Source organism: Tachyglossus aculeatus, chromosome 2 (assembly GCF_015852505.1).
Source record: "Tachyglossus aculeatus isolate mTacAcu1 chromosome 2, mTacAcu1.pri, whole genome shotgun sequence".
NCBI lineage: Eukaryota > Metazoa > Chordata > Mammalia > Monotremata > Tachyglossidae > Tachyglossus > Tachyglossus aculeatus.
Window position 1 is genome coordinate 17,064,003 of NC_052067.1, and position 25,937 is coordinate 17,089,939.

The 25,937-nt window shown below is 45.5% G+C and overlaps 1 protein-coding gene across 1 annotated transcript; it reads left to right on the forward strand.

The window, feature by feature from the left end:
* The first annotated feature begins 2,627 nt into the window (after positions 1-2,627).
* On the forward strand, positions 2,628-24,215 carry NFE2L3 (nuclear factor, erythroid 2 like 3). Its single transcript, XM_038761373.1, has 8 exons — positions 2,628-2,742; positions 6,679-6,700; positions 7,072-7,105; positions 13,604-13,665; positions 14,576-14,729; positions 15,570-15,653; positions 16,511-16,618; positions 21,122-24,215. Exons 1-8 carry the CDS (start codon positions 2,628-2,630, stop codon positions 22,364-22,366), a joined length of 1,824 nt encoding a protein of 607 aa, XP_038617301.1. The 3' UTR covers positions 22,367-24,215.
* The last annotated feature ends 1,722 nt before the right edge of the window (positions 24,216-25,937 follow it).

Genomic DNA, 25,937 nt, shown 5'->3' on the forward strand with positions numbered 1-25,937 from the left:
GAAGCCAGGAATACATGTACACATACACACACACACGTTTATTTTTCTGACTGCCCACGTCTTTTTGCCTTTTATTATTAAGTGCCGTCGAGTAGTTTCCGATTCATAGCGACTCCATGGATGTACTTTCTCCAGAACGTCCTATCGTCTGCCTTAATCCGCAACCTTTCTAATGGTTCTTCCGTTATCATTGTTATGGTCTCTATCCATCTAGTTGCTGATCTGCCTCTTCCACGTCTTCCCAGGACTTTTCCTAGCATTAGCATCTTCTCCAGAGAATTAGTCCTCCTGATTATGTGCCCCAAATGTGCTAATCTAAGTCGAGTCATTTGGCCTTCCCAAGACCACTTTGGTTTAATTTGCTCCAAATCCATTTGTTTGTTTTTCGGGCAGTCGCAAAAGCCTTCTCCAACACCACATTTCAAAAGAACCGATGTTCTTTCTGTCCTGTTTTTTCACTGTCCAGCTTTAGTAGTGTGCAAAGTTTTTCGGGTAGTAGCAAAAGCCTTCTCCAACACCACATTTCAAAAGAACCGATGTTCTTTCTATCCTGTTTCTTCACTGTCCAGCTTTAGTAGTGTGCAAAGTTCTAAGTGATGATGGGCGGCAGCATATCCTAATGGAAAGAGCAGCAGAACTAGGATTCAGAAGACCTGGGTTCTATTACCGGCTCTGTCACTTGCCTATTACTGTGGACTGGGGCAAATCACATAACCTATTTATTACTCTATTTATTTATTTTACTTGTACATATCTATTCTATTTATTTTATTTTGTTAATATGTTTTGTTTTGTTCTCTGTCTCCCCATTCTAGACTGTGAGCCCACTGTTGGGTAGGAACCATCTCTGTTGCCAACTTGTGCTTCCCAAGCGCTTAGTACAGTGCTCTGCACACAGAAAGCGCTCAATAAATACGATTGATTGATTGATAACCTTTTCACCTCTTGTTTTCTCATATGTAAAAAGGGGATAGAATTCCTGCTCTCCCTTCATCTTAGATGGTGAGCCCCATGCAGGGCAGGGATTGTATCCCATCTGATTATCTTGGTATCTAGCGCTTAGCACAGTGCTTGGGACATCATCAGTGGTAGTTATTGAGCACTTCCTTCATGCAGAGCTCTTTACTAAGAGCTTGGGAGAGTACAGTATAACAGAATTAGTTGGTAGACATGTTCCCTGCCCACAGTGAGCTTACAGTCTAGAGGGATGTATAGATATCATCATTAGGTAACTGAGTCTCTCAGATTGAGCTGGGAAAGAGGCTCCTGGCTAGGTCCCTCTGACTGGTCCACTGTTGCAGGAATTTCAATATAACTATTAAGCCGGTGACCAAAAAAGGTCACCATGAATACCCAGGTGTCTTGGAGCCTTTTTAGCTAATAACAGTCCATGGGTGCAGAGGAACAGGGTTTCATCTAGTTCCTTTTATACAGGGCCCTTTATTTTCAGTTTCAGTCTTCCCCAGGAGTTTGTCCCAATGTGTATATGTATATATATATATATAGGTGTATGAAATGACAGTCTAGAAAGAAGTTCTGATAAATGGTATCCTGTGTAGTTCTCCATACAGACCAAAATAGAATGCTACTGCTGAAAGCAATCCATTTCCATCCCAAAGAAAAACTCTGTAGTTGATTATCCAGCTTTCTGCTTGAGGCTTGGGGTTATTAATTCAAATTCAGTATTTGCATTTAAGAAATGAAGTTAGTATTTTAAAATATTCGGCTCCCATTCCAACTTAAAAGCCTCTGCATTTGCCAAATACACTCTTTCACCCTCACTTTTTTTTAGCTTTAGATTATATCCTTGTTATCGGAAACAGTGAATTAGAAACCATTTTTTCCTTGCTGTTTGGCTTGATTTTTAAAGCCAGGAGCTACAGCTACTCAAACATTTTATGGTGCCGTGGGCTCTACACACAGTAAATGCTTAATAAATACTAGTACAACTAGTACTACTCTGTAGACTAGCCCAAGCTTCAGCATGTGACATCAAAGCGCAGTCTGCCTCAGATTTTTTGCCTAATTTTTTTTGGCCTAATTAGCTCACACAGTTGAGCTGTAGGCCAGGAAGAACGAGTCAGAATTGAGCTGGGCTCAATGCTCCTGCAGTTCTGTAGAATAGCTCAACCTGTTAGTGATCGGAGTAGTGGTATTTATTAAATGCTTACTCTGTGCAGAGCACTGTATGAATGCTGGGAGGGAAGGTGCAGGTGGGAATCATTCATGGCCCCTGTCCCTCAGGAGACTCACAGTTTAAGAGTATAAGGAGAAGGGACTAGAGACAGATAAATCAGAGATGATGAAACAATAAAACACAAACCCAGATTGGTATTGGCATTTATTATTAGTAAGTGTCGTCGAGTCGCTTCCCATTCATAACGACTCCATGGATATGCTTTCTACAGAACGTCCTGTCCTCGTTCATAATCCACAACCTTTCTAATGGTTCTTCCGTTATCGGTGTAATGGTCTCTATCAATCTAGCTGCTGGTCTGCCTCTTCCACGTTTTCCCTGGACTTTTCCTAGAATTAGTGCCTTCTCCAGAGAATTAACCCTCCTTATTATGTGCCCAAAATATGCTAATCCAAGTCGAGTCCGGCGGTGACGGGCTGGGCGCGCGAACATGCCTCTCGCCAAAGACCTCCTGCATCCCTCTCCCGAGGAGGAGAAGCGGAAACACAAGAAGAAGCGGCTGGTACAGAGCCGCAACTCCTACTTCATGGACGTCAAGTGTCCAGGTCCGACCCCCGGCCCCTCAGGGACTCCACTGTCTGCCGTGTGACCTTAGGCAAATCGTTTCAATCAATCAATCAATCAATCAATCGTATTTATTGAGCGCTTACTATGTGCAGAGCACTGTACTAAGCGCTTGGGAAGTACAAATTGGCATCACATAGAGACAGTCCCTACCCAACAGTGGGCTCACAGTCTAAAAGGGGGAGACAGAGAACAGAACCAAACATACCAACAAAATAAAATAAGTAGGATAGAAATGTACTAGTAAAATAAATAAATAAATAAATAGAGTAATAAATATGTACAACCATATATACATATATACAGGTGCTGTGGGGAAGGGAAGGAGGTAAGACGGGGGGATGGAGAGGGGGACGAGGGGGAGAGGAAAGAAGGGGCTCAGTCTGGGAAGGCCTCCTGGAGGAGGTGAGCTCTCAGCAGGGCCTTGAAGGGAGGAAGAGAGCTAGCTTGGCGGATGGGCAGAGGGAGGGCATTCCAGGCCCGGGGGATGACGTGGGCCGGGGGTCGATGGCGGGACAGGCGAGAACGAGGTACGGTGAGGAGATTAGCGGTGGAGGAGCGGAGGGTGCGGGCTGGGCTGGAGAAGGAGAGAAGGAGGAGAGAAGAGGAGGAGAGAAGGAGGGGGCGAGGTGATGGAGAGCCTTGAAGCCCAGGGTGAGGAGTTTCTGCTTGATGCGCAGATTGATCGGTAGCCATTGGAGGTTTTTGAGGAGGGGAGTAATATGTCCAGAGCGTTTCTGGACAAAGATAATCCGGGCAGCAGCATGAAGTATGGATTGAAGTGGAGAGAGACACGAGGATGGGAGATAAGAGAGAAGGCTAGTGCAGTAGTCCAGACGGGATAGGATGAGAGCTTGAATTAGCAGGGTAGCGGTTTGGATGGAGAGGAAAGGGCGGATCTTGGCAATGTTGCGGAGCTGAGACCGGCAGGTTTTGGTGACGGCTTGGATGTGAGGAGTGAATGAGAGAGCGGAGTCGAGGATGACACCAAGGTTTCACTTCTCTGTGCCTCGGTTACCTCATCTGTAAAATGGGGATTGAGGCCTTAAGCCCCATATGGGATGGGGGGTTTGTGCCCAACCTGATTTGCTTGTCTTCACCTCAGTGCTTAGAACAGTGCCTGGTACACACAGTAGCCACCCCCGATTATATATGTTTGTACATATTTATTACTCTATTTACTTTACTTGTACATATCTATTCTATTCTATTTATTTTATTCTGTTAGTATGTTTGGTTTTGTTCTCTGTCTCCCCCTTTTAGACTGTGAGCCCACTGTTGGGTAGGGACTGTCTCTATATGTTGCCAACTTGTACTTCCCAAGCGCTTAGTACAGTGCTCTGCACACAGTAAGCACTCAATAAATACGATTGATTAATTGATTGAGTAATTTGGCCTTCCCAAGACCACTTTGGTTTAATTTGCTCCAAAATCCATTTGTTTGATTTTCGGGCAGTTCATGCTATTCACAAAAGCCCCCTCCAACGCCACATTTCAAAACAATTGATGTTCTTTCTATCCTGTTTTTTCACTCCAGCTTTCAGATCCGTACATTCTAACTGGAAATACCATAGAGTTGACAATTTGTATTTTTACTTCATCAAAATCAGTCAATGACTAATAGTACACTTGCAACCATCCACTTTTATACTAGAATAAACTTGACTAAACAGTTTTTTAAACTGTATTACTGCTTTAAAAGGTTGTATTTTTGGAAAGCTGACAAGCTTAAGGGCAGGCATCATGTCTAGTAACTTGTAACAAGTTGACTAGTTCTAGTAATGAGAAGCAGCGTGGTGTAGTGGATAGAGCAGTCCTGAGAGTCAGAAGGTCATGGGTTCTAATCCTAACTCTGCCGCTTGTCTTCTGTTTAACCTTGGGCCAGTCACTTCACTTCTCTGTGCCTCAGTACCTCATCTGTAAAATGGGGATCGAGACTGGAGCCCCATGTTGAACGGGGACTGTGTCCAACCCGATTAGCTTGTATCCACCCCAGCGCTTAGTTGGGTGCCTGGCACACAGTAAGCACTTCACAAATACCATGATTATTATTAATACTTTTAGTAAGTCTGTTGGACCCATACGGAAGTTTAATACCGTTCCATAGAGAAAGCGCTCAATAAATGTCATTAATTGATTCACTGTTGTTAGAAGTAGCATGGCTTAGTGGAAAGAGCATGGGCTTGGGAGCCAGAGGTCGTGGGTTCTAATCCTGGCTCCGCCACTTGTGTGCTGTGTGACCTTGGGCAAGTGACTTCACTTCTCTGTGCCTCAGCTCATCTGTAAAATGGGGATTAAGACTGTGAGCCCCAAGTGGGACAACCTGATTACCTTGTATCTACTCCAGAGCTTGGAACAGTGCTTGGCACATAGTAAGTGCTTAACAAATACCATAATTATTATTATTATTGAGAATAGTTCCTGCCCTGCCCACACAAACGTGGATTTCTGGTCATGTGGCTCAGTATTGAAAAAACTTGGAAATATCCCTGTTTTAGAGCCTGTGTATACAAGAATAATAATAATAACTGTGGTACTTGTTAATGATACTATCAAGCGCTTACTATGTGCCAAGCACTGTTCTAAGCACATGGGTAGATGCAAGTCAGTCAGGTTGGACACAGTCCCTGTTCCACATGGGGTTTACACTCTTAATCCCCAATTTATAAATGAGGTAACTGAGACCCAGAGGGGTGAAGCAACTTGCCCAAAGTCACACAGCAAAGTTGGTGGAGCCAGGATTAGAACCCAGGTCCTTTTGATTCTCAGGCCCATGCTCTTACTATGTGTCAAGTACTGTACTGAGGTAGATGCAGTCTCTGTCCCTCACGGGGGCTCACAGTCTAAGTAGGAGGGCAAACCGATATTTATTCCTCATTTTGCAGGTGAGGAAACAGAGGCACGGAGAAGTTGTGACTTGCCCAAGCTCACATAGCAGGCGAGTGGCAGAACCAGGATTAGAACCCAGGTCCTCTGACCCCGAGGCCTATGCGCTAAACCCACTGCTTCTCATGTGACATCTCCTTCCGAGGCCCCTTTGGTATGAGATGAAGCTTAAGAGCTTGGGACTCAGCAGAAGGAGCCTGGCAGAGGGCAGGCCAGGTGTTTCTTTAAAAAAATACCAAATATAAAGGTATCAAATGCCCTATGATGATGATGGTATTTAAGTGCTTACTATCTGCCAAGCACTGTTCTAAGCGCTGATCTGTACCAGACAGGGCATAGACCAGCTGGAAACGGGATGAAGGGCCACCCGAAGTAGAACTCGGGGTCTAATTCCAGTTCTGCCATTTGTCTGCCAAGCTGTGTGAGCTTGGGCAAGTCACTTAACTTCTCTGGGTCTCAGTTACCTGATCTGTAAAATGGGGATTGAGGCTATGGAGCCCAATATGGAACAGGGACTGTGTCCAACCTGATTAGCTTGTATCTACCCCAGAGCTTAATATGGTGCCTGGCACATAGAAAGTGTTTAACAAATATCATTAAAAAAAAAACAACTCAGGACAGTCAATATTGTTCCCTCCCAGCAGACCCAATAAAAATGGAAGCAAGGTGGTGCCAAACCAATAATTAGGATTCTCTGAGATAATAATAATGGCATTTATTAAGCGCTTACTATGTGCAAAGCACTGTTCTAAGCGCTGGGGAGGTTAAGCCAGCTGCTCCGTAGTGTATTTATAAAGCGTCTTTCTCCCAAAAAACTGAAACCTCTCACTATCTCCCACTCTTATCAGTCAATCAGTGGTATTTATTGAGCACTTACTATGTTCAGAGCACTGTACTCCGCACTTGGGAAAGTACCATACAACAGAATTAACAGAAACATGTTCCAAGGCTATTATGTGTACGCTGCTTTCCCTTTACAGGGTGATATTTTGCCAGTTTTTCACCAGCCCTATGTAATGTCATACTGTTAGCAAGCTACTTCGTGTATTACAAGTAACATAATATGGAGAACTGAATGTGACAGGTAATTTGAGAGCTGAGGAATACTTGACCTTTTGGTGGCTTTCGGAGCTAGTTAACAAGTCTAAAGGCAATTGATTAGGAGCTAGACTCTACAGATGAAAATAAATTGATGGAAAGGAGCCGAGGATGGGGGTAAGGAATCATTTGAAAGAGCAACGCAAGGACTTAATGCCACATTTGGCTCTCGTTTGCATTTCAAGATATAATAATAATAATAACGGCATTTGTTAAGTGCTTACTATGTGCCAAGCACAAAATATCTGATTGTTGTGCTATCAAAGTCCCCCTGAAGGGAATTGTAGTTTAATCCAAATGTTGTTTAAATCCCTCTTAAATATTAGGTCTTTTGAACTGTACCAGAGTTTTGCCTATTGGGTAAATGTATTTAAAAGGACTAACTATTGGCACCCAACACACTAATTCACTGTTTCCTAAAGATGGATTTCCTCTGGACTGTAAGCTCCAAAAAGGCAAGGAACATATCTACCAACTCTGTTATGGTCTCCCCAGCACTAAATACAGTGCTCTGTACACAGTAAGTACTCAATAAGTACCATTGATTGATTGATAATGGCTATGCTTTTTTTTAAATCTTAAAATGGGTAATCCTACAGAGCTGTCCATCCACAGTAAGCGCTCAATAAATACGATTGAATGAATGAATGAAAGTGGTTGGGAAGGAAGTTTTCCCTAAGGCACTGTACTAAGTGCCTGGGAGAGTACAGTAGACACATTCCCTGCCTACAATGAGCTTACATTCTAGGGGGGAGATGGAAATGAATATAAATAGGTGATTTAAAATACATGATTTTGAGATCTATGCATAAGTACTGTGGGGTTGAGGGCTGGGGTGGATAACAAATGCTCAAAGGTTACAGATTCAAGTGGATAGGTGACAATGCAGAAGGGAGAGCCAGGGAAAAGAGAAGAGGACTTAATCACTGCCTCTCCTTAGGGTGTTTTGAGGAGAAAATGAAAACAGTTGAAGGAGACGTGACCTTAGTAAGGCTTCAAAGGTGGGGAAAGGGGTGGTCTGGCATATATGGAGGGAGAGGAAATTCCAGCCTAGGGGAAATCAATCATATTAACTGAGCGCTTACTGTGTGCAGAGCACTGTACTAAGCGCTTGGGAAGTACAAGTTGGCAACATATAGAGACAGTCCCTACCCAACAGTGGGCTCACAGTCTAAAAGGGGGAGACAGAGAACAAAACCAAACATACTAATAAAATAAATAGAATAGATATGTACAAGTAAAATAAATAAATAGAGTAATAAATATGTACAAACATATATACATATATACAGGTGCTGTGGGGAAGGGAGGGAGGTAAGATGGGGGAATGGAGAGGGGGACGAGGGGGAGAGGAAGGAAGGGGCTCAGTCTGGGAAGGCCTCCTGGAGGAGGTGAGCTCTCAGTAGGGCCTTGAAGGGAGGAAGAGAGCTAGCTTGGCAGATGAGCAGAGGGAGGGCATTCTTGGTGATGAGATTGGGGTCCAGTAAGCAAGCTGTAGTGTGTGTGCCAGTCTGTAGAATAGGAGATCAGTGAGGTGAGGTAGGAGTGGGGGGACTAGCAGACTGAGAGCTTTAAAATAGAGATATGGAGGTAGATGTATTCATTCAGTCTTCCTCCTCCCCCCCCATCACCACCCGCCCTCTGCCCTCCCCCCTTCCCCTCCCCACAGCACTTGTGTATATTTGTACTTATGTATCACTCTTTTATTAATGATGTGTATATAGCTATAATTCTATTTATTCTGATTCATTCATTCAATCGTATTTATTGAGCGCTTACTGTGTGCAGAGCACTGTACAAAGCGCTTGGGAAGTACAAGTTGGCAACATATAGAGACGGTCCCTACCCAACAGCGGGCTCACAAATGCCATAAAATATATTTTTAAAATCAAGATCTATGGGTATGGAGGTTCATAGGGAAACCCTTATTTTGACATCTGAGCCTGTCAAAATAACTTTCATTCCCACCAACTAGATAGGGTTTTTCCATTTGTTTAATCTGAAGATTGGAGAAGATCAGTCTTAAAGTGAAACAAAGACCTGAGAATCTCTCAGATTGCTTGCCGAGGGCAAGAATGAGTTTGGAATCAACCCAACATTATCCATGACCTCTTTTTTTCCCCACCAGTAAATTGTCAATATGCAGAATCATTAATAGAACTTCTTTAGAAGGAGGCTAAAGTGGTCTGGCTCCTTGTCTTAAACACTGAACAGCCTTTATTTGAAATGGCTTTTTTTAAACCCCCCACCCCAAACACACACCCACATAATTGCACATTAAGGTGACATTAGCAGTTAAAGCAAGCTGTTTGTCATTACAGTTAGAATTACAATCAGAAGCTACATTATAGCTAAAAGCAGCCTTTGGGAAAGTTGGCTATTTGATATTCGCCCCACCCTCCACCCCACAGCACTTATGTTCATATCTTTAAATTATTTATTATAAATTACTTATATTCATGTCAATCTCCAACTCTTGACCATAAGCTCTTGGGCAGGGAACATGTCTGCTAACTCTGTTGTATTAATAATAATAATTATGGTATTTGTTAAGAGCTTACTATGTGCTAAGCACTGCTCTAAGCGTTGGGGTAGATACAAGGTTGTCCCATGTGGGGCTCGCAGTCCTAATCCTTATTTTACAGATGAAGTAACTGAGGCACAAAGAAGTTAAGTGACTTGCCCAAAGTCACAGAGCTGACAAGTGGTGGAGCCGGGATTAGAACCCACAACCTCTGACTCCCAAGCCCAGACTCTTTCCACTAAGCCATGCTGCTTCTCTCCCAAGTGTTCAGTGCACGTAGTGCTCAATAAATGCCACTCACTGATTGATTTAAGGGTTATGTCTCGGCATATTAATAGTTATAATAATAAACGGTGGTATTTTAAGAGCTTCCTATGTGCCAAGCACTGCGCTGTGCCCTGGAAGAGATAACAGTACACTAAGATCAAACACAGTCCCTGACCCACATGAGGCGCCCAGGCTAAGGAGGAGGGAAAAGAGGCAATGAATCCCCATTTTACAGATGAGGAAGGTCAGGCAGGGAAAGAGATTGTGACTCATCCACGGTCTTGTACCTGGCTGCTGGCCGAGCTGGAATTAGAACCCAGATCTCCTGACTCCCAGTCCTGTTCTCCTTCTGCTAGGACAATGCTGATTCTTGTTGCATGTGGAAAGGGGTGAGGGGAAGGTTATTGAAGACACGAGGCACCTGCCAGTGAGCAACAGACTTCTAATCGACAAACTGACATTAGGAAATCAATGAAGACCAATGATCCAAAACCAAATTGGCCCTTCAGATTTCATGCTGAGATTAGAGAGATTTTTGAAGAGTTTGGGTTTTAGATATTAATGTGTCCTTTAGTGCTTTTTTAAAAAAAAAATATAGCAAATACATTACCCCTTACCTCCAGGAATGATCCTACACTGGCCAACAGTGTGGCTTAGTGGAAAGAGCACGGGGCTGGGAGTCAGGAGACCTGAGTTCTAATCCTAGCTTCACTGCTGTGTGACCCTGGACAGGTCTCTTCTCTGTCCCTCAGTTTCCTCCTCTGTAAAGTGGGGATGAAAAGACCTGTCCTCCCTCCCGCTTAGACCACGAGCCCCATGTGGGACAGGGACTGTGTTTGATCTGATTGTCTTTTATCTACTCCAGTGATTAGTATAGTAGTTGGCACATAATCACTTCATTATTATTATTGCTATTATTATTTATTACCATTTGAAATAGATTAATTTATGGTATTTGTTAAGCCCTTACTATGTGCGAGGCACTGTACTCAGCCCTGAAATTACTGTGTGCCAAGTATCGTTCCAAGCGCTGGGGGAGATACAAGCTAATCAGGTTCTCCCACGTGGGGCTCAAAGTCTTCATCCCCATTTTACAGATGAGGTAACTGAGGCACAGAGCAGTTAAGTGACTTGCCCAAAGTCACACAGCTGACAAGTTATGAAGCCGGGATTGGAACCCACGACCTCTGACTCCCAAGCCCATGCTGTTTCCACTGAGCCACGCTGCTTCTCTTCTGAAATAGATGTTCAGTCTTCATCATCATCATCATCATTAATCATATTTATTGAGCGCTTACTGTGTGCAGAGCACTGTACTAAGCGCTTGGGAAATACAAGTTGGCAACATATAGAGACAGTCCCTACCCAACAGTGGGTTCACAGTCTAAAAGGGGGAGACAGAGAACAAAACCAAACATACTAACAAAATAATATAAATAGAATAGATATGTACAAGTAAAATAAATAAATAGAGTAATAAATATGTACAAACATATATACATATATACAGGTGCTGTGGGGAAGGGAAGGAGGTAAGACGGGGGGATGGAGAGGGGGGCGAGGGGGAGAGGAAGGAAGGGGCTCAGTCTGGGAAGGCCTCCTAGCGGAGGTGAGCTCTCAGCAGGGCCTTGAAGGGAGGAAGAGAGCTAGCTTGGCGGAGGGGCAGAGGGAGGGCATTCCAGGCCAGGGGGAGGACGTGGACTGGGGGTCGACGGCGGGACAGGCGAGAACGAGGTACGGTGAGGAGATTAGCGGCAGAGGAGCGGAGGATGCGGGCTGGGCTGGAGAAGGAGAGAAGGGCAGTGAGGTAGGAGGGGGTGAGGGGATGGACAGCCTTGAAGCCCAGGGTGAGGAGTTTCTGCCTGATGCGCAGATTGATTGGTAGCTACTGGAGATTTTGAGGAGGGGAGTAATATGCCCAGAGCGTTTCTGGACAAAGATAACCCGGCAGCAGCATGAAGTATGGATTGAAGTGGGGAGGGACACGAGGATGGGAGATCAGAGAGAAGGCTGATGCAGTAGTCCAAACGGGATAGGATGAGAGCTTGAACGAGAAGGGTAGCGGTGTGGATGGAGAGGAAAGGGTGGATCTTGGCAATGTTGCGGAGCTGAGACCGGCAGGTTTTGGTGACAGCTTGGATGTGAGGGTGAACGAGAGAGCGGAGTCGAGGATGACACCAAGTTTGCGGGCTTGTGGGACGGGAAGGATGGTAGTGCCGTCAACAGAGATGGGAAAGTCAGGGAGAGGGCAGGGTTTGGGAGGGAAAACAAGGAGTTCAGTCTTGGACATGTTGAGTTTTAGGTGGAGGGCAGACATCCAGATGGAGATGTCCTGAAGGCAGGAGGAGATGCGAGCCTGGAGAGAGGGGGAGAGAGCAGGGGCAGAGATGTAGATCTGGGTGTCATCAGCGTAGGGATGATAGTTGAAGCCGTGGGAGCGAATGAGGTCACCAAGGGAGTGTGTGTAGATCGAGAACAGAAGGGGACAAGCACTGAACCTTGGGGAACCCCCACAGTAAGAGGATGGGAGGGGAAGGAGGAGCCTGCAAAAGAGACTGAGAATGAACAACCGGAGAGATAAGAGGAGAACCAGGAGAGGACGGAGTCTGTGAAGCTAAGGTCAGATAACGTGTTGAGGAGAAGGGGGTGGTCCACAGTGTCGAAGGCAGCTGAGAGGTCGAGGAGGATTAGGACAGAGTATGAGCCGTTGGATTTGGCAAGCAGGAGGTCATTGGTGACCTTTGAGAGGGCAGTTTCCGTGGAATGTAGGGGACGGAAGCCAGACTGGAGGGTATCGAGGAGAGAGTTGTTGTTGAGGAATTCTAGGCAGTGCATGTAGACAACTCATTCAAGGAGTTTGGAAAGGAATGGTAGGAGGGATATGGGGCGATAACTAGAAGGTGAGGTGGGGTCAAGAGAGGGTTTTTTAAGAATGGGAGAGACATGGGCATGTTTGAAGGCATAGGGGAAGGAACCAGTGGAAAGTGAACGGTTGAAGATGGAAGTTAAGGAGGGGAGAAGGGATGGAGCGAGAGATTTCATGAGATGAGAGGGAATGGGGTCAGAAGCACAGGTGGCCGGAGTAGCACTTGAGAGGAGGGAGGAGAGCTCCTCTGAGGAGCTGGGGAGGATGAGAGAGTAGCGGAGAGCGTTGAGAGCCGGGGGGTTGGAGAAGCGGGCGGAGTGACTTTGGGGAGGTCAGACCTGATGGATTGAATTTTGTTAATGAAGTAGGAGGCCAGATCGTTGGGGGTGAGGGAAGGAGGAGGGGGAGGAACCGGGGGCCTGAGAAGGGAGTTGAATGTACGGAAGAGCTGGCGGGGGTGATGGGCATGGGTGTCAGTAAGGGAGGAGAAATAGTTTTGTCTGGCAGAAGAGAGGGCTGAGTTAAGGCAGGAAAGGATAAACTTGAAGTGAACGAGGTTGGCATGGTGTTTAGACTTTCACCAGCAGCGTTCGGCAGCTCGAGCATAAGAGCGAAGGAGGCGGACAGTGGCAGTGATCCAGGGCTGTGGGTTAGTGATGCGAGAGCGGCAAAGGGAAAGGGGAGCAAGTGAGTCTAGCTGAGTAGAGAGGGTAGAGTTGAGAGCAGTAATCTGATCATCAAGACTGGGTAGAGAGGAGAGGGCAGCGAGGTGGGGTGTGAGGCGCTCCGAAAGATGGGTGGGGTCAAGAGAGCGGAGATCTCTGTGAGGGAGTAATATGGATTTACAGGGGAAAGGAGTGTGAGTGAGGAGGCAGGTGAGAAGATTATGATCAGAGAGAGGGATTTCAGAGTTGGTGAGGGTGGACACAGTGTAGCGATAGGAGATGATGAAGTCGAGGGTATGACCAAGTTGGTGAGTGGGTGAGGTGGGGTGGAGGAAGAGGTTGGCAGCGTCAAGGAGAGAAAGAAGGCGGGCGGCAGAGAAGTCGTCAGGGATATCCATGTGGATGTTGAAGTCTCCGAGGATCAGAGTGGGCATGGAGAAGGAGAGAAGGAAGGTGAGGAAGGGGTCAAAGTCGTTAAAGAAGTTGGAAGTCTTCCCTGCTTTCAGAGGCAGCTTCCTGTTGTTGAATAACTGTAGTTGTGCCAACTTCTCATGATGAAAGAAACGGCATTCCAAGGCCAGTTCCAACTGGTGAGGTGGTGAGAAGATGAACTGAGGAGCTGTTTCCCTTCTCCGCAGCTTGGGACCGAGCAATGGAGGGAACCTGTAGCCAAACCCCATCTTGGCGGCTTGGTTTCCTTGGGGGTGAAGAATTGATTGCCCCTCTGTCAGGAGAGTAATAAATTTCCCACCTCAGTAAAAACTGTGCCTCGACTACCCTCAAAGAACCCTGGTCTGAGGGGATTTAAAAGCAATGTATGCAGGCAGGTGCATAGCAGCCATAGGATGTGTTGGTTCTGACCTCTTTTGGAAGTTGGCTTCGAAGAATCCCCTGCAGAGGATGTCCCTGTGACTCAGCTAATAATGGCCTTGGGAAGGAATCAATCAATCAATTGTATTTATTGAGCGCTTACTGTGTGCAGAGCACTGTACTAAGCACTTGGGAAGTACAAGTTGGCAACATATAGAGACAGTCCCTACCCAACAGTGGGCTCACGTGAAGACATCCAGCCCCTTTTTCAGGAGCTAGGGAATTCAATGCACGTGTCCTATCGGAAAGCGCATGAGCCTAGGAGTCAAAGGACCTGGGTTCTAATCCCAGCTCTGCCACTTGTCTGCTCTGAGACCTTGGGTAAGCCACTAAACTCTGTGCCTCAGTCACCCCATCTGTAAAATAGGGATTAAGACTGTGAGCCCCACGTGGAACATGGACTGTGTCCAACCCGATTAGCTTGTATCTTCCCCAGTGCTTAGTAGTGTCTGCTGCTTAGGAAGTGCTTAATAATACTATTTAAAAAAAATGAAAATAAAATCCCCAAACTTTTCTTCATGAAGGTGAGGGAGCACTGTGGCCTTTCTCCTTTTGCTCTTCTTCTTCAGCACCAGGGCAGTTGCTTCAGGTTCACTGTTTAGCATGGCTGGTTATTTTCTGCTCCTTGAACTATTCAGGTCCGGAAGCATTAGGGTGGAAGTCAAAGAGGGCGGCCACCACGCAAAAGTGTCCAGTTGCCACAATCAGAAACAGCTCATTGTATTGGTCGGGTCAGTGGCCCAACCCAGGATTATCGCCGCTAACGTTCATCTGAGCCCCTCACAAAAATCCGTTTGAAGATTTTTCCCTTAGTCGCTGCTCACATTAAACAGATTCATTTTGTGATTTTTGTTTAGCTAGTGACTTAGAAACAAACCAAAAAGGCCCGCAACCTCAAGAAGAATTTCTCACAAGTAGCTGAGGACTGTAAAAATCCTTGGGAAGCAAGGGGCTAATTGAGTCTGGAAAAAAGTCAGTTTCCTGGGTACATACCTTATTGATTCATTCATTCATTCAATCGTATTTATTGAGCGCTTACTGTGTGCAGAGCACTGTACTAAGCGCTTGGGAAGTACAAGTTGGCAACATGTAGAGACGGTCCCTACCCAACAGCGGGCTCACAGTCTAGAAGGGGGAGACAGACAAAACAAAACATGTGAACAGGTGTCAAGTCGTCAGAACAAAAGCAGTCAGAAGTAGTCTCCTCCGCCCATATTGATTCCCATATTGATCCGCCCATATTCCGCCCATATTCCACATATTGATATGTGCCAGTAGTTACCATTTTGATCTGGATAATAATTGTGGTATTTGTTGAGCGCTTACTATGTGCCAAGCCCTGTTCTAAGCGCTGGGGTAGGTAATCAGGTTATCCTCATGTGAGGCTCACAGTCTTAATCCCCATTTTACAGGTGAGGTAACTTGAGGCACAGAGAAGTTAAGTGGCTTGCCCAAGGTCATACAGCAGACAAGTGACAGAGGTGGGCTTAGAACTCACGTCCTCTGACTCCCAGGGCTGTCGCAGAAAGCCTCTGATGAGGGAGTCGCTCCCTCCCACACCACGGCAGCTAGACTGGAGGGTCTCCAGAGAAGGATCATTTTCAAATGAACATTTGGTGTGTTTGTTTCCAGACCCATCGAAATGAGGCGGATGGCCCTCTCTCTTTGGAAGATGTGTTTCAGCTGTTCTCATCACCAACAGAAAATGCTCCAGAGGTAAGTGGGAACCCTCTGGATTCTAACCCTGACCGTAGAAAACAGAAATATATCACGTTTGATATTTAGTATACTCTCGGTGCCTCCGGAACACTAAGAGATGAGAGGACCATGTTATTGATGATAAAAATTACTGTGAGCGCAATGGGTAGAGCATGGGCCTGAGGGTTGGAAGGACCTTTCTGCTGTGTGACCTTGGGCAAGTTAATTCATGTCTCTGTTCCTCAGTTACCTCATCTGTAAAATGAGGATTAAGACTGTGAGCCCCATGTGAGGCATGGACTGTATCCAACCTGATTAGTTAGTGTCTACCCCGGCACTTAGTACAGTGCCTGGAACGTAGTAAGTGCTTAACAAATACCATAAAAAAGTGGCTGTTTATTTTCAGGTTTTCATATTCACGTTAACTGCCTGTAGGCAGTATTCCCTAGTGGAAAGAGTTTAGGACTGGAAATCCCAAGTTTTAGTCCCAGCTCCGTCTCTTGCCTGCTGTATGGCCATGGACAAGTCACTTAACCGCTCTTCGCCTCAGTTTCCCCATTTGTAAAGTGGGGATAAAATGCCCCTCTCCCTTCCTCTTAGACATTTAGACCCATTTGGGACCAGAACTGTGTCCATTCTGATTACCTTGTACCTCCCCCCCAGGGCTTAGTGCAATGCTTGGCACATAGGAAGCACTTAATAAATACCATGATTATGAGCTATTATTTTCCATTGGCTAGAGCAGAATAGTTGGTTTTCTGTAAACTCAAAAATACTTTTATGTTTCTTACAGCAACTTGGATGTCTTTACCTCAAGGGTTATGATGCTGAATTGCTGATAGAATGGGGCCATTTTGTTTCTGGCTTTTTTTCAGGGCCTAAGCAGAACCTGTGATTTTGCCCTGCAACCTACAACGGGGCCTATACAGGGTAATGCTGCGGGAGAGATATGGCCGGACTTCCTCTCATTGCCTGAGCTACAGGTAGCGGGATCATCTGATCATTCTCCCCCCTCCTCCCCTTCCCCATCCCTCTGCCCCCCAAAGGAGTTCCTTTATAACCAAACTGATCATTAGGGCTTTCCAGCCTCCCATTGCCTTGCCTTCTTCAAACTCATGTAAGATCACTTAAACTTCTGTCAGGGTCTCCTGCGCCTTTTGCAGCTTCCAAAGGGGCTCGCCGGCATCCCTGTGTCTTCCTCCTCTCACTTAGCGTCCGCTTCCTCTCCTCGACGGTTTTCTCTTCAGCACTTGAGGCCTAAAAAAGGATTTGTTCCTTTCCTTTCTAGACTGTGAGCCCACTGTTGGGTAGGGACTGTCTCTATATGTTGCAAACTTGTACTTCCCAAGCGCTTAGTACAGTGCTCTGCACACAGTAAGCACTCAATAAATATGATTGATTGATTGATTTGTTCCCTCTGTTCCAGTAGTACGCTGAGAAGAAACCTGCAGCCATTCATAGACTTTTCTCTTCATTCCGCTGTGCTCTATTTGCTTTCCAAACCTCTCAGGCTTCCTTGAATGCCTACATCTTTTCATATATTTCTTTAGGGTGCTTTAAAGGCCAAAGATGGGACTATTGCCCAATCCCTCTGTATCTTTACCCACTAGAAGGTAGCAGAGTCCTCCAGCCAACCTCCTAAAAAGGTTTTGCATCAAAGATCCTGTCTGATTTTAGTCCTGATTCTTTGCTTTTTCGCCTGTCATTGAGTGTATTCTTGATCCACCCGTTCTCATTGTCCCAGAAGCTCACAACCTTGGCTCTGATCTTCTCTTTGTCTCGATCTATATGTAAATCCTTCCGAATCTTCCTCTGCTAGTTCACGGATTCTACCTTTCCTCCCACCTTTCTTATCATCGCGCCTCTCTGGACTACTGTAGCCGTAACAAAGTAATAATAATAATTGTGTTGAAGGGCTTACTATGTGTCAAGCTGGAAGCTTCTCTAGACTATAAGCTCCTTGTGGGCAGGGGACGTGTCTACCAGATTCCCAAGCGCTTAGTACAGTGCTCTGCACACAGTAAGCGCTCAATAAATATGATTGAATGAATGAATGAATCTGTTCTGTCTTCCCCAGTGCTTAGTACAGTGCTCTGCACACAGTAAGTGCTGCTTGGAGAAGCAGCATGGCTTGGTGGAAAGAGCCCAGGCTTGGGAGTCAGAGGTCGTGGGTTCTAATCCCAGCTCTGCCACTTATCAGCTATGTGACTTTGGGCAAGTCACTTAACTTCTCTGTGCCTCAGTTACCTCATCTGTAAAATAGGCATTAAGACTGAGCCCCATGTGGGACAACCTGATTACCCTGTATCTACCCCAGCTCTTAGAACAGTGCTTGGCACATAGTAAGTGCTTAACAAATGCCATCATTATTATTATTAATAAATAGCACTGATGATAAAGTACTGAACTAAGCGTTGGGATAGATACAAGATAGTCAGGTCAAAGTCCCTATCCCTTATCAGGTGTACAGTCTAAGAAGGAGGGAGAACAGGTATTGAATCCCCATTTTTCAGATGAGGAAACTAAGCTGTGGAGAAGTTAAATGACTTGCCTAAGGTCACACATCAGGCAAATGGGAGAGACCAAATTAAAATCCAGGTCACTTGACTCTCATCCGCCGCCCCCCCCCACCCCCGGACCCCATCCCCCCCGCCTTACCTCCTTCCCCTCCCCACAGGACCTGTATATATGTATGTATGTTTGTACATATTTATTACTCTATTTTATTTGTACATATTTATTCTAATTATTTTATTGTTAATATGTTTTGTTTTGTTCTCTCTCTCCCCCTTCCAGACTGTGAGCCCACTGTTGGGTAGGGACCGTCTCTATATGTTGCCAACTTGTACTTCCCAAGCGCTTAGTACAGTGCTCTGCACACAGTAAGCGCTCAATAAATACCATTGAATGAATGAATGAATGCTCTTTCATTTGGTTCATGCTGCGTCCCTACTTGAGACGCAGCACAACGTAGTGGAAAGAGCACGGGCTCGGGAATCAGAGGTCGTGGGTTCTAAATCCCGGCTCCACCACTTCATCATCATCATCAATCGTATTTATTGAGTGCTTACTGTGTGCAGAGCACTGTACTAAGCGCTTGGGAAGTACAAGTTGGCAACATATAGAGACAGTCCCTACCCAACAGTGGGCTCACCACTTGTCAGCTGTGTGACTTTGGGCAAGTCACTTCACTTCTCTGGGCCTCAGTTACCTCGTCTGTTAAATGGAGATTAAAACCGTGAGCCCCATGTGGGGCAACCTGATAACCTTTTATCTACCCCAGCACTTAGAACAGTGCTTGGAACATAGCAAGCACTTAACAAATACCATTATTATTATTATCATTATTATTACTACTTCCCTCCTTATTGGTCTCTTTGTCTCGAATCTCTCTCCACTTCAATCTATCCGACATACCGCTGCATGAATCATCTAAATATTGTTCAGAATGTATCACCCACCCACACTCCTCCAAAGCTCCAGGACCTACCCTCTTCTTCTCACATAAAAAAAGAAACTCCTAACCATTGGCTTCAGTGGTCTCCCTTAGCTGACTCCTTTTTACCCTGTCCACTCCCTATAGCCAAGCTTGCGCTGTTCACACCTCTTAAAACATTTTAACTAAACCTTGCTCACAGCTCTCCCATCTCTGACCTATTGCTCACCTAAGCTGTGAAACTTCCTCCCGTCTCAAATCTGCCTATGCACAATGCTCCCCATATGTAAGCTCCTTGTAAGTAGAGTGCCTTGTACGTGTATCGGACTCTCTGAAGTGCTTAATACAGTGCTCTGCAGGTAGGAAGCACTCAATAAATGCCATTGATGGATCCATTTGAAAGTCTTCCTAAAAAAAAAATCCCACTCCAAGATACTTTTCCGGACTAATCAATCAATCAATGAATCAATCGTATTTACTGAGCACTTACTGTGTGCAGAGCACTGTACTAAGCGCTTGGGAAGCACAAGTTGGCAACATATAGAGACAGTCCCTACCCAACAGTGGGCTCACAGTCTTAAAGGGGGAGACAGAGAACAAAACCAAACATACTAACAAAATAAAATAAATAGAATAGATATGTACAAGTAAAATGAATAGAGTAATAAATATGTACAAACATATATACATATATACAGGTGCTGTGGGGAAGGGAAGGAGGTAAAATGGGGGACTAATCCACCCACATTTCCTGAAAAAGCCTTCCCAGTAGGCATGCTGAGTATATATATGGGTATCTTCATTTAATGGTTTACCTGTATTTTCTTATATTATTTGTATCCTCTTGGAAGAATTTGGCTGCTTTTCTCCCCCATTAGACTGTATGCATCTCAGGCAACCCTCTGTCTTTCATTTCTATTTTATATTCCCATTGTCTAATACAGTGGCCGCTGCTTAGTAAATGCTGTTGATGGTGATACTCTTGGTGCCTTTACTTGTCCTTCAGAACCAAAATTTTTCTTGCCCTGCTGCCTCACTGCAGCAATGTATCTTTATGATGCCCTCCTCACCCCCCACCCCCTCTGTTTAGGTTGTGTGGGCAATGTTCCATGGGTTTATATTGGAAATTCCTTTGACGTGAACTTATCTCCTCCTTTTGAAAAGTACCAAGGGCACTGTTGTGTGAAAACTCGATCAGTTCTAGAACTGAGGAAGCATTAAGCCAACCTGACTTATTTCTGTAAATCTTGTTTTTATAATCTTTGGAGAAGTCCAAATGTCCATGAGGCATTCTGTAGACCATTATGTGGATAGAATAAATATAATTCCTGGGATGAGTCCAGCAATCTGTCTCTGACGGGAGGATATTTGGAAGAGCAGTGTGGTGGTTACTTTTCTTCCAGGACTTACGTTCCATACATAGGAATCCCCCCCAAACTTTCCCTTTGGTGATCAATTATGCCCCACTTTTCTACAAATTTTTCCAAATTCCTCTAGACCCCACTGATGATAAATTCCGTGTTATCACCCACTGAATGATGAAGTTTCCTTTTTGCTTGTTTTGAACTTTCTACTTTCAAGCGTCAAAAAGTGCTCTTTCACCTTGTCTGTGGGATTGGCTGTTTGCCTTTCATGGTCTTGTAGACTTCAGCCGTGCCTCTTTTTAACTTTTACCTTTCCAGATGGGCAAGTCCTCATCTTCTTGGTCTATTCTCAGAAAGAAGTTGCACCCCAGCCCCACCTTATTATTTTGTTTGCTCTTCTGTACCTTCCAAACGATTCAAAAAGAAAACTTCCATTCTGAGGAAGTCTTTCATTAAGAGATCAAAACGTCCCCCGAACAAGAGACCTCACAATGTGCTTTTCGAGTAGAGCTAAGTCCCCAGCATTACAGATCAGAAACTGAATCGCAGCCAAGACCATAGCCTACTGATGGAGGAGGAGGGTGAAGGTGTGTAATATGGGCACTGGGTGATGGAAAACTGGTGCCAATATGAATCCGTCCTTGTGTCTGAATGGAATTTTTCTTTCTTTCTTTATTTGTTTTAAGGGAATCTCACTGGGGGATGTCCAGACAGCAACCAGCGAGAGTAGAGGTGGGAATTCTTTATCCTGTTACAGTGTAAATTTCACCCAGGCTATAAGCCACGATGTGAGTCTTCACGAGGCCATGCTGCTGCGTTCAGACGCATCCAGAAGAAATTCCGGGTCAAGGAATTGCCAGTCCCAGGAAACGTTTCTGCCGTTGAATTCCAGCAGCACTAACTCCACCCAGTCCCCCTCCGGCTCCAACCTCACAGCCCTGTTTCCTTTCATCGACACTTCCATTCGAAATGCGACGAGCCAAGATCTCCTCTCGGGCCTCGACGACAACATCTTCGACGAGATCAATTTGATGTCTCTAGCCCTGGAGGAGGGTTTCAATCCGCTGGCGGTTTCTCGGCTCTTTGAAGAACCCGACTCCGATTCCGGCCTCTCTTTAAATTCAAGCCGCAGCAGCGCCTCGGCGAGCAATTCGGATTCGTCTGCTTTGGCCGGCGACGGAGGAGGCGCCGTGGGCTACAGCAGTGACGTGGAATCCCCTCAGCACGATGGCTTGGAAGGAGCCGTAGGGGGTGAACTGCACCGCCTTGAATATCATCCGAACGATCCAGAGACCCCCGGGAAACCCGCATTTAAGCATGTTCTTCACAACCACACCTATCACTTGCTGCCAAATCCAGCCCTGTCCGCCCCCGAGTCACCGGACTCCTGGCCCGGGACGTCGCCCCAGGCGAGGGACCGAGACCTCGGTGGCGTGGAAAGAAGCCTGAGTCGGGACGAGCGACGGGCCAAAGCTCTCCGTATCCCGTTCTCCGTGGACGAGATCGTCAGCATGCCGGTCGAGGCCTTCAACCACGTGTTGGCCAGGTACTACCTGACCGATGCTCAAATGTCCCTCATCCGGGACATCAGGCGGAGAGGGAAGAACAAGGTCGCCGCCCAAAACTGCCGCAAACGCAAACTCGACGTGATCCTGAACCTGGAAGACGACGTCTACAACCTGAGGGCCCAGAAGGAGAGCTTGAAGAAGGAGAAGGCCCAGTGCGACAGGTCCATCAGCGCCCTGAAGAAGAAACTGAACGACCTGTCTCGGACCATATTCAGTCGGCTCCGAGACGAGCAGGGCCGACCCGTGAACCCAAGCCGCTTTGCTCTGCACTGCGGCCGCGACGGGACCGTGGTGATCGTTCCCAAGGAATTGGCGGCGCCGGATCAGAAAAAAGAAAACCAGAAAGGACGGAAGAAAAAGTGAGGTGGGAGGAAAGGCGATGGTATGACGGTGAGCTCTCGGAGAGGGGCGTGGGCGGAGGGAAGCGGAGGTCAACCGCCCCACCACCTACCTTCAGCCGGCGCTTAGAACAGTGCTTGGCACATGGTAAGCGCTTAACAAATACCATCATCGTTAACCTCCTGGCCAGTCCGGCTGGATCTGGATCGCACCCCTGCCCACCCTGCCCTGAGGCTGTTTAATCCCAGAGTTTTGCTCACCAGATGCGGTGTTCATGGGTCGCTGTGCGGACTAAGGGCTGACCCTGGGGCCAGTGCGGAAAAGCACACCTGGGTTAAAATGACAGCCAGTCCACACGAAGACACACCACAGTATTTAGTGCAACCTCTCTGCCCTTCACTGAGACCAGAGTAGATTCCTGTCCCCTCGCACCCCATCTCCCCACCCAAAGTCGGGCTGCTTAGAATCGAATGGGCCGAGGGTGGGACCGTGTGGAATCACTGTACTGCCCTGCCTTTCCGACATAGGAGCCATCTCCTGGGGAGAAACGATCACTTTAAAGCAAAAAAAAAGAAAAGAAAAGTCTTATCAAAGAGATTTCTTTTGACCATCCTCGCCCGAGGCTTTTAAATACGAAGTGACCTTAAACTTTGAGTCTGTTAGCACTGGAAGACCTTTTAGAGTAGAATTAAAACCGTTAGCCTTGAAAAAGAACTAGCTTTAGTTCAATTTTTGTGAATACTTAAATTATGTTTTCTTTTCAATGGAAGTTATGCATTTGTAGAAGACAACTTTTCATCTCTTTTCTGAAGAAGTCCTGGTGGCTATTCAGACACTCGGTTTATATATTTATAAAAACAAGTTAAGCAAACAGGGATTGCTGATTGATTTTAGAGTATGTGTTTTTTGTGACTTCCACGAAATCCTCCGTTGAAAAGATCATGTCTCTATAGATCTGCAATATGCTTTCTCCATGTGGCTTTTTTTGACCCTGTTTCTTTGTAAAAGAAAGAATAATAACTGTCAAGATAGAGTGTGTGTGTGTATGTGTGTGTGAGAGAGAGGGTGTGCACATAGAGGCTTTCCTTTTTTTAAAAGCTTTTTTTAAGCACTTTGAATTTTAAGTTGTAAAATTCAAACTCTTTACTTAAGAATTACCCAGCTGAAGAGATGACGTTGACACTTGCCTTATCCTCGAAATGGGGACTAGATTCATTCAGTAGCTGACTTAGCTTTGTTGTGGCTTTATCAGCAGCAGGAATACAAAGCCATCACCACTTTGTCGCTGACATTTTGAAAAAAGTGCCTGTTCTCTCAAACGGCTTTACCTGAAAGTCTTTTGAAGCAGTGAGTGATGGAAGAAGCATATTTAATAGTGAAAAGGGTTGAGATTGGGGGAGTTGAAAGCTTTGTTGTCCTTTGAGAGCATGTCATGTGGACCTACTCATGTGCCGACACATCCAAAGCAAATTTTTCAGAACAGTTCAACTTCATGTAGTGGCAAGGCATCTGGGATAACAGCTGTTCTAAAACATACCAAAGCCATGTAAGTTGGATTGCATTCCATCATATATAAAGAGAATTCTGGGACTCATTCATCCAGGAAACATGGGCTGTACACAAGTAATAATGGCATTGCTCCCCAGGAGTTTCCAGCTGCATGCCTGCCCAGATTTCCTGTCCTGTGAGAAATTGAAAGCAGTACGCTCCTCACAACACGAAACTCACCTTGATCGTGGCCATCATCTACCAAAAGTGACTCTGGGATCTTGGCTTTTAATAATGGTTGTTCTCCGTTGTGCTGGTGGGGTGTGTGTTTGTGTGGTTTTGTGGGGGTTTTTTGTTTTTTACAATAAAATTGTTTCCACTGTAATTTGGTTGTCCAAATCTGTCAGGAACCTCAGACTTTGGAGGCAGTTGTTTGAATTGGTGTGTTCCCTGGCCAGGTGACTCACACAGAGAATTCTGGGGCAGAATTCACCTTTTCTACCTCAACTTTAAAACTGAGGTGCGTTTTAAAGTGGGCTTTTAGGTTTGAACTCTTAGGGGAGTGTGCTCTAAGGTCAGGATTGCAGTCAGAATTACAGTGCTGAAACCAGACTTCTTTACCAACAGCCTAGAGTTGAGGAAAGTGTGGGTTTGGAAACTGAGTAAACAAAATTATTCTCTCAGGAATAATGGACTCCATCCAGATTTGGGGAAAACTGAAGTCGCGTGGCCTTGCTTGTTGGCTGATGAGTCAGAGGTGAGCATGAAAGTTTTCCTGAAGGAATAATAATAATAATAATAGCATTTGTTAAGCGCTTACTATGTGCAAAGCCAAAGTCAATTATTGTGTGCTTAGCACTGTACTAAGTGCTTGGGAGAGTCCACTATAACAGCTTCCCTGCCCACAAGCAGCGTATGATCTACCCAACCCCCAAAGTTTCGAGGTTGACACATCAGTGGGTCCAAGGGCTTTCTCTTGCCCATCTGCCAAATGCGCTCCCTCATTTTTCCCCAAAAGGAAAAGTGGCCCTTGAGACTTGGAGAACTCGCTGTTGTTGTTTTTTAACATGCCGACGACTCCCGGGCCTTAATCCCTTGCAAACTGGATCCGTTTTGAGAAAGGAATCCGTGCTGCGGTGCAGAGTGAATTCAGTTGAAATCCTGGGAGCGTCCTTGGTCTCTGGGGTCAGCCCAGTAAGCTTCTGGAACTGTAGAAGTGCTTTTTTTGTTCAGAGGGAGGTGTGGTTCACTCGTGGGTAACAGTACAGAAGACGACTCTTTATCATAAGAATTAGGCTTCTAACCTGAAGGATGGTAGAAGGCCAGTAACACACAGGGGATATCTATTCAATCAATCAATCAATCAGTCATATTTATTGAGCGCTTACTGTGTGCACAGCACTGTACTAAGCGCTTGGGAAGTACAAGTCGGCAACACATAGAGACAGTCCCTGCCCAACAGCGGGCTCACAGTCTAGAAGGGGGAGACAGAGAACAAAACCAAACATATTAACAAAATAAAATAAATAGAATAGATATGTACAAGTAAGATAAATAGAGTAATAAATATGTACAAAATATATACATATATAATATATAAATATATACCATATTATATATTATAATATATTATATATTATAATATATTATATATTATTATATATTATATTATATATTAATATATATTATTTTATATTATATATGATTATATATATTGCATCTCTTCATTATTAATGTGATTAGACTGGGCTATTCATTAGGGTGTTTGAACTGTGGACTAAATCCTGGGCGAGGATTGACGGTTGGATGGAGTCGAGGGCCGTGAACAGCTCACAGGATGCCTTCAGACTGGGCTTGGATGGCTGACCTTTCAGGTAATAATACTTGGCAAGGGCTATGTTCTGCCCATTTGTTCCGTGCTGAGCACTGTACTAAGCGCTGGAATAGATACAAGATAAATTAGGTCCCACATAAGGCTCACAGCCTAAATGGGGAGAACAGGTGTTGAATCCCCATTCTGCAGACGAGAGAACTGAAGCACAGAGAAGTCAAGTGACTTGTCCGAGGTCACACAGCAGGCAAGTAACCCAGGCAGGATTAGAACCCA

Bases quoted from the DNA above. Each gene is read 5' to 3' on its own strand.
- NFE2L3 (XM_038761373.1), top strand. From the start codon at position 2,628: ATGCCTCTCGCCAAAGACCTCCTGCATCCCTCTCCCGAGGAGGAGAAG. The intron at 7,106-13,603 runs GTAAATGTATTT...GAATAACTGTAG, and splicing joins ACCAGAGTTTTGCCTATTGG to TTGTGCCAACTTCTCATGAT. The intron at 15,654-16,510 runs GTAAGTGGGAAC...GCTTTTTTTCAG, and splicing joins CAACAGAAAATGCTCCAGAG to GGCCTAAGCAGAACCTGTGA.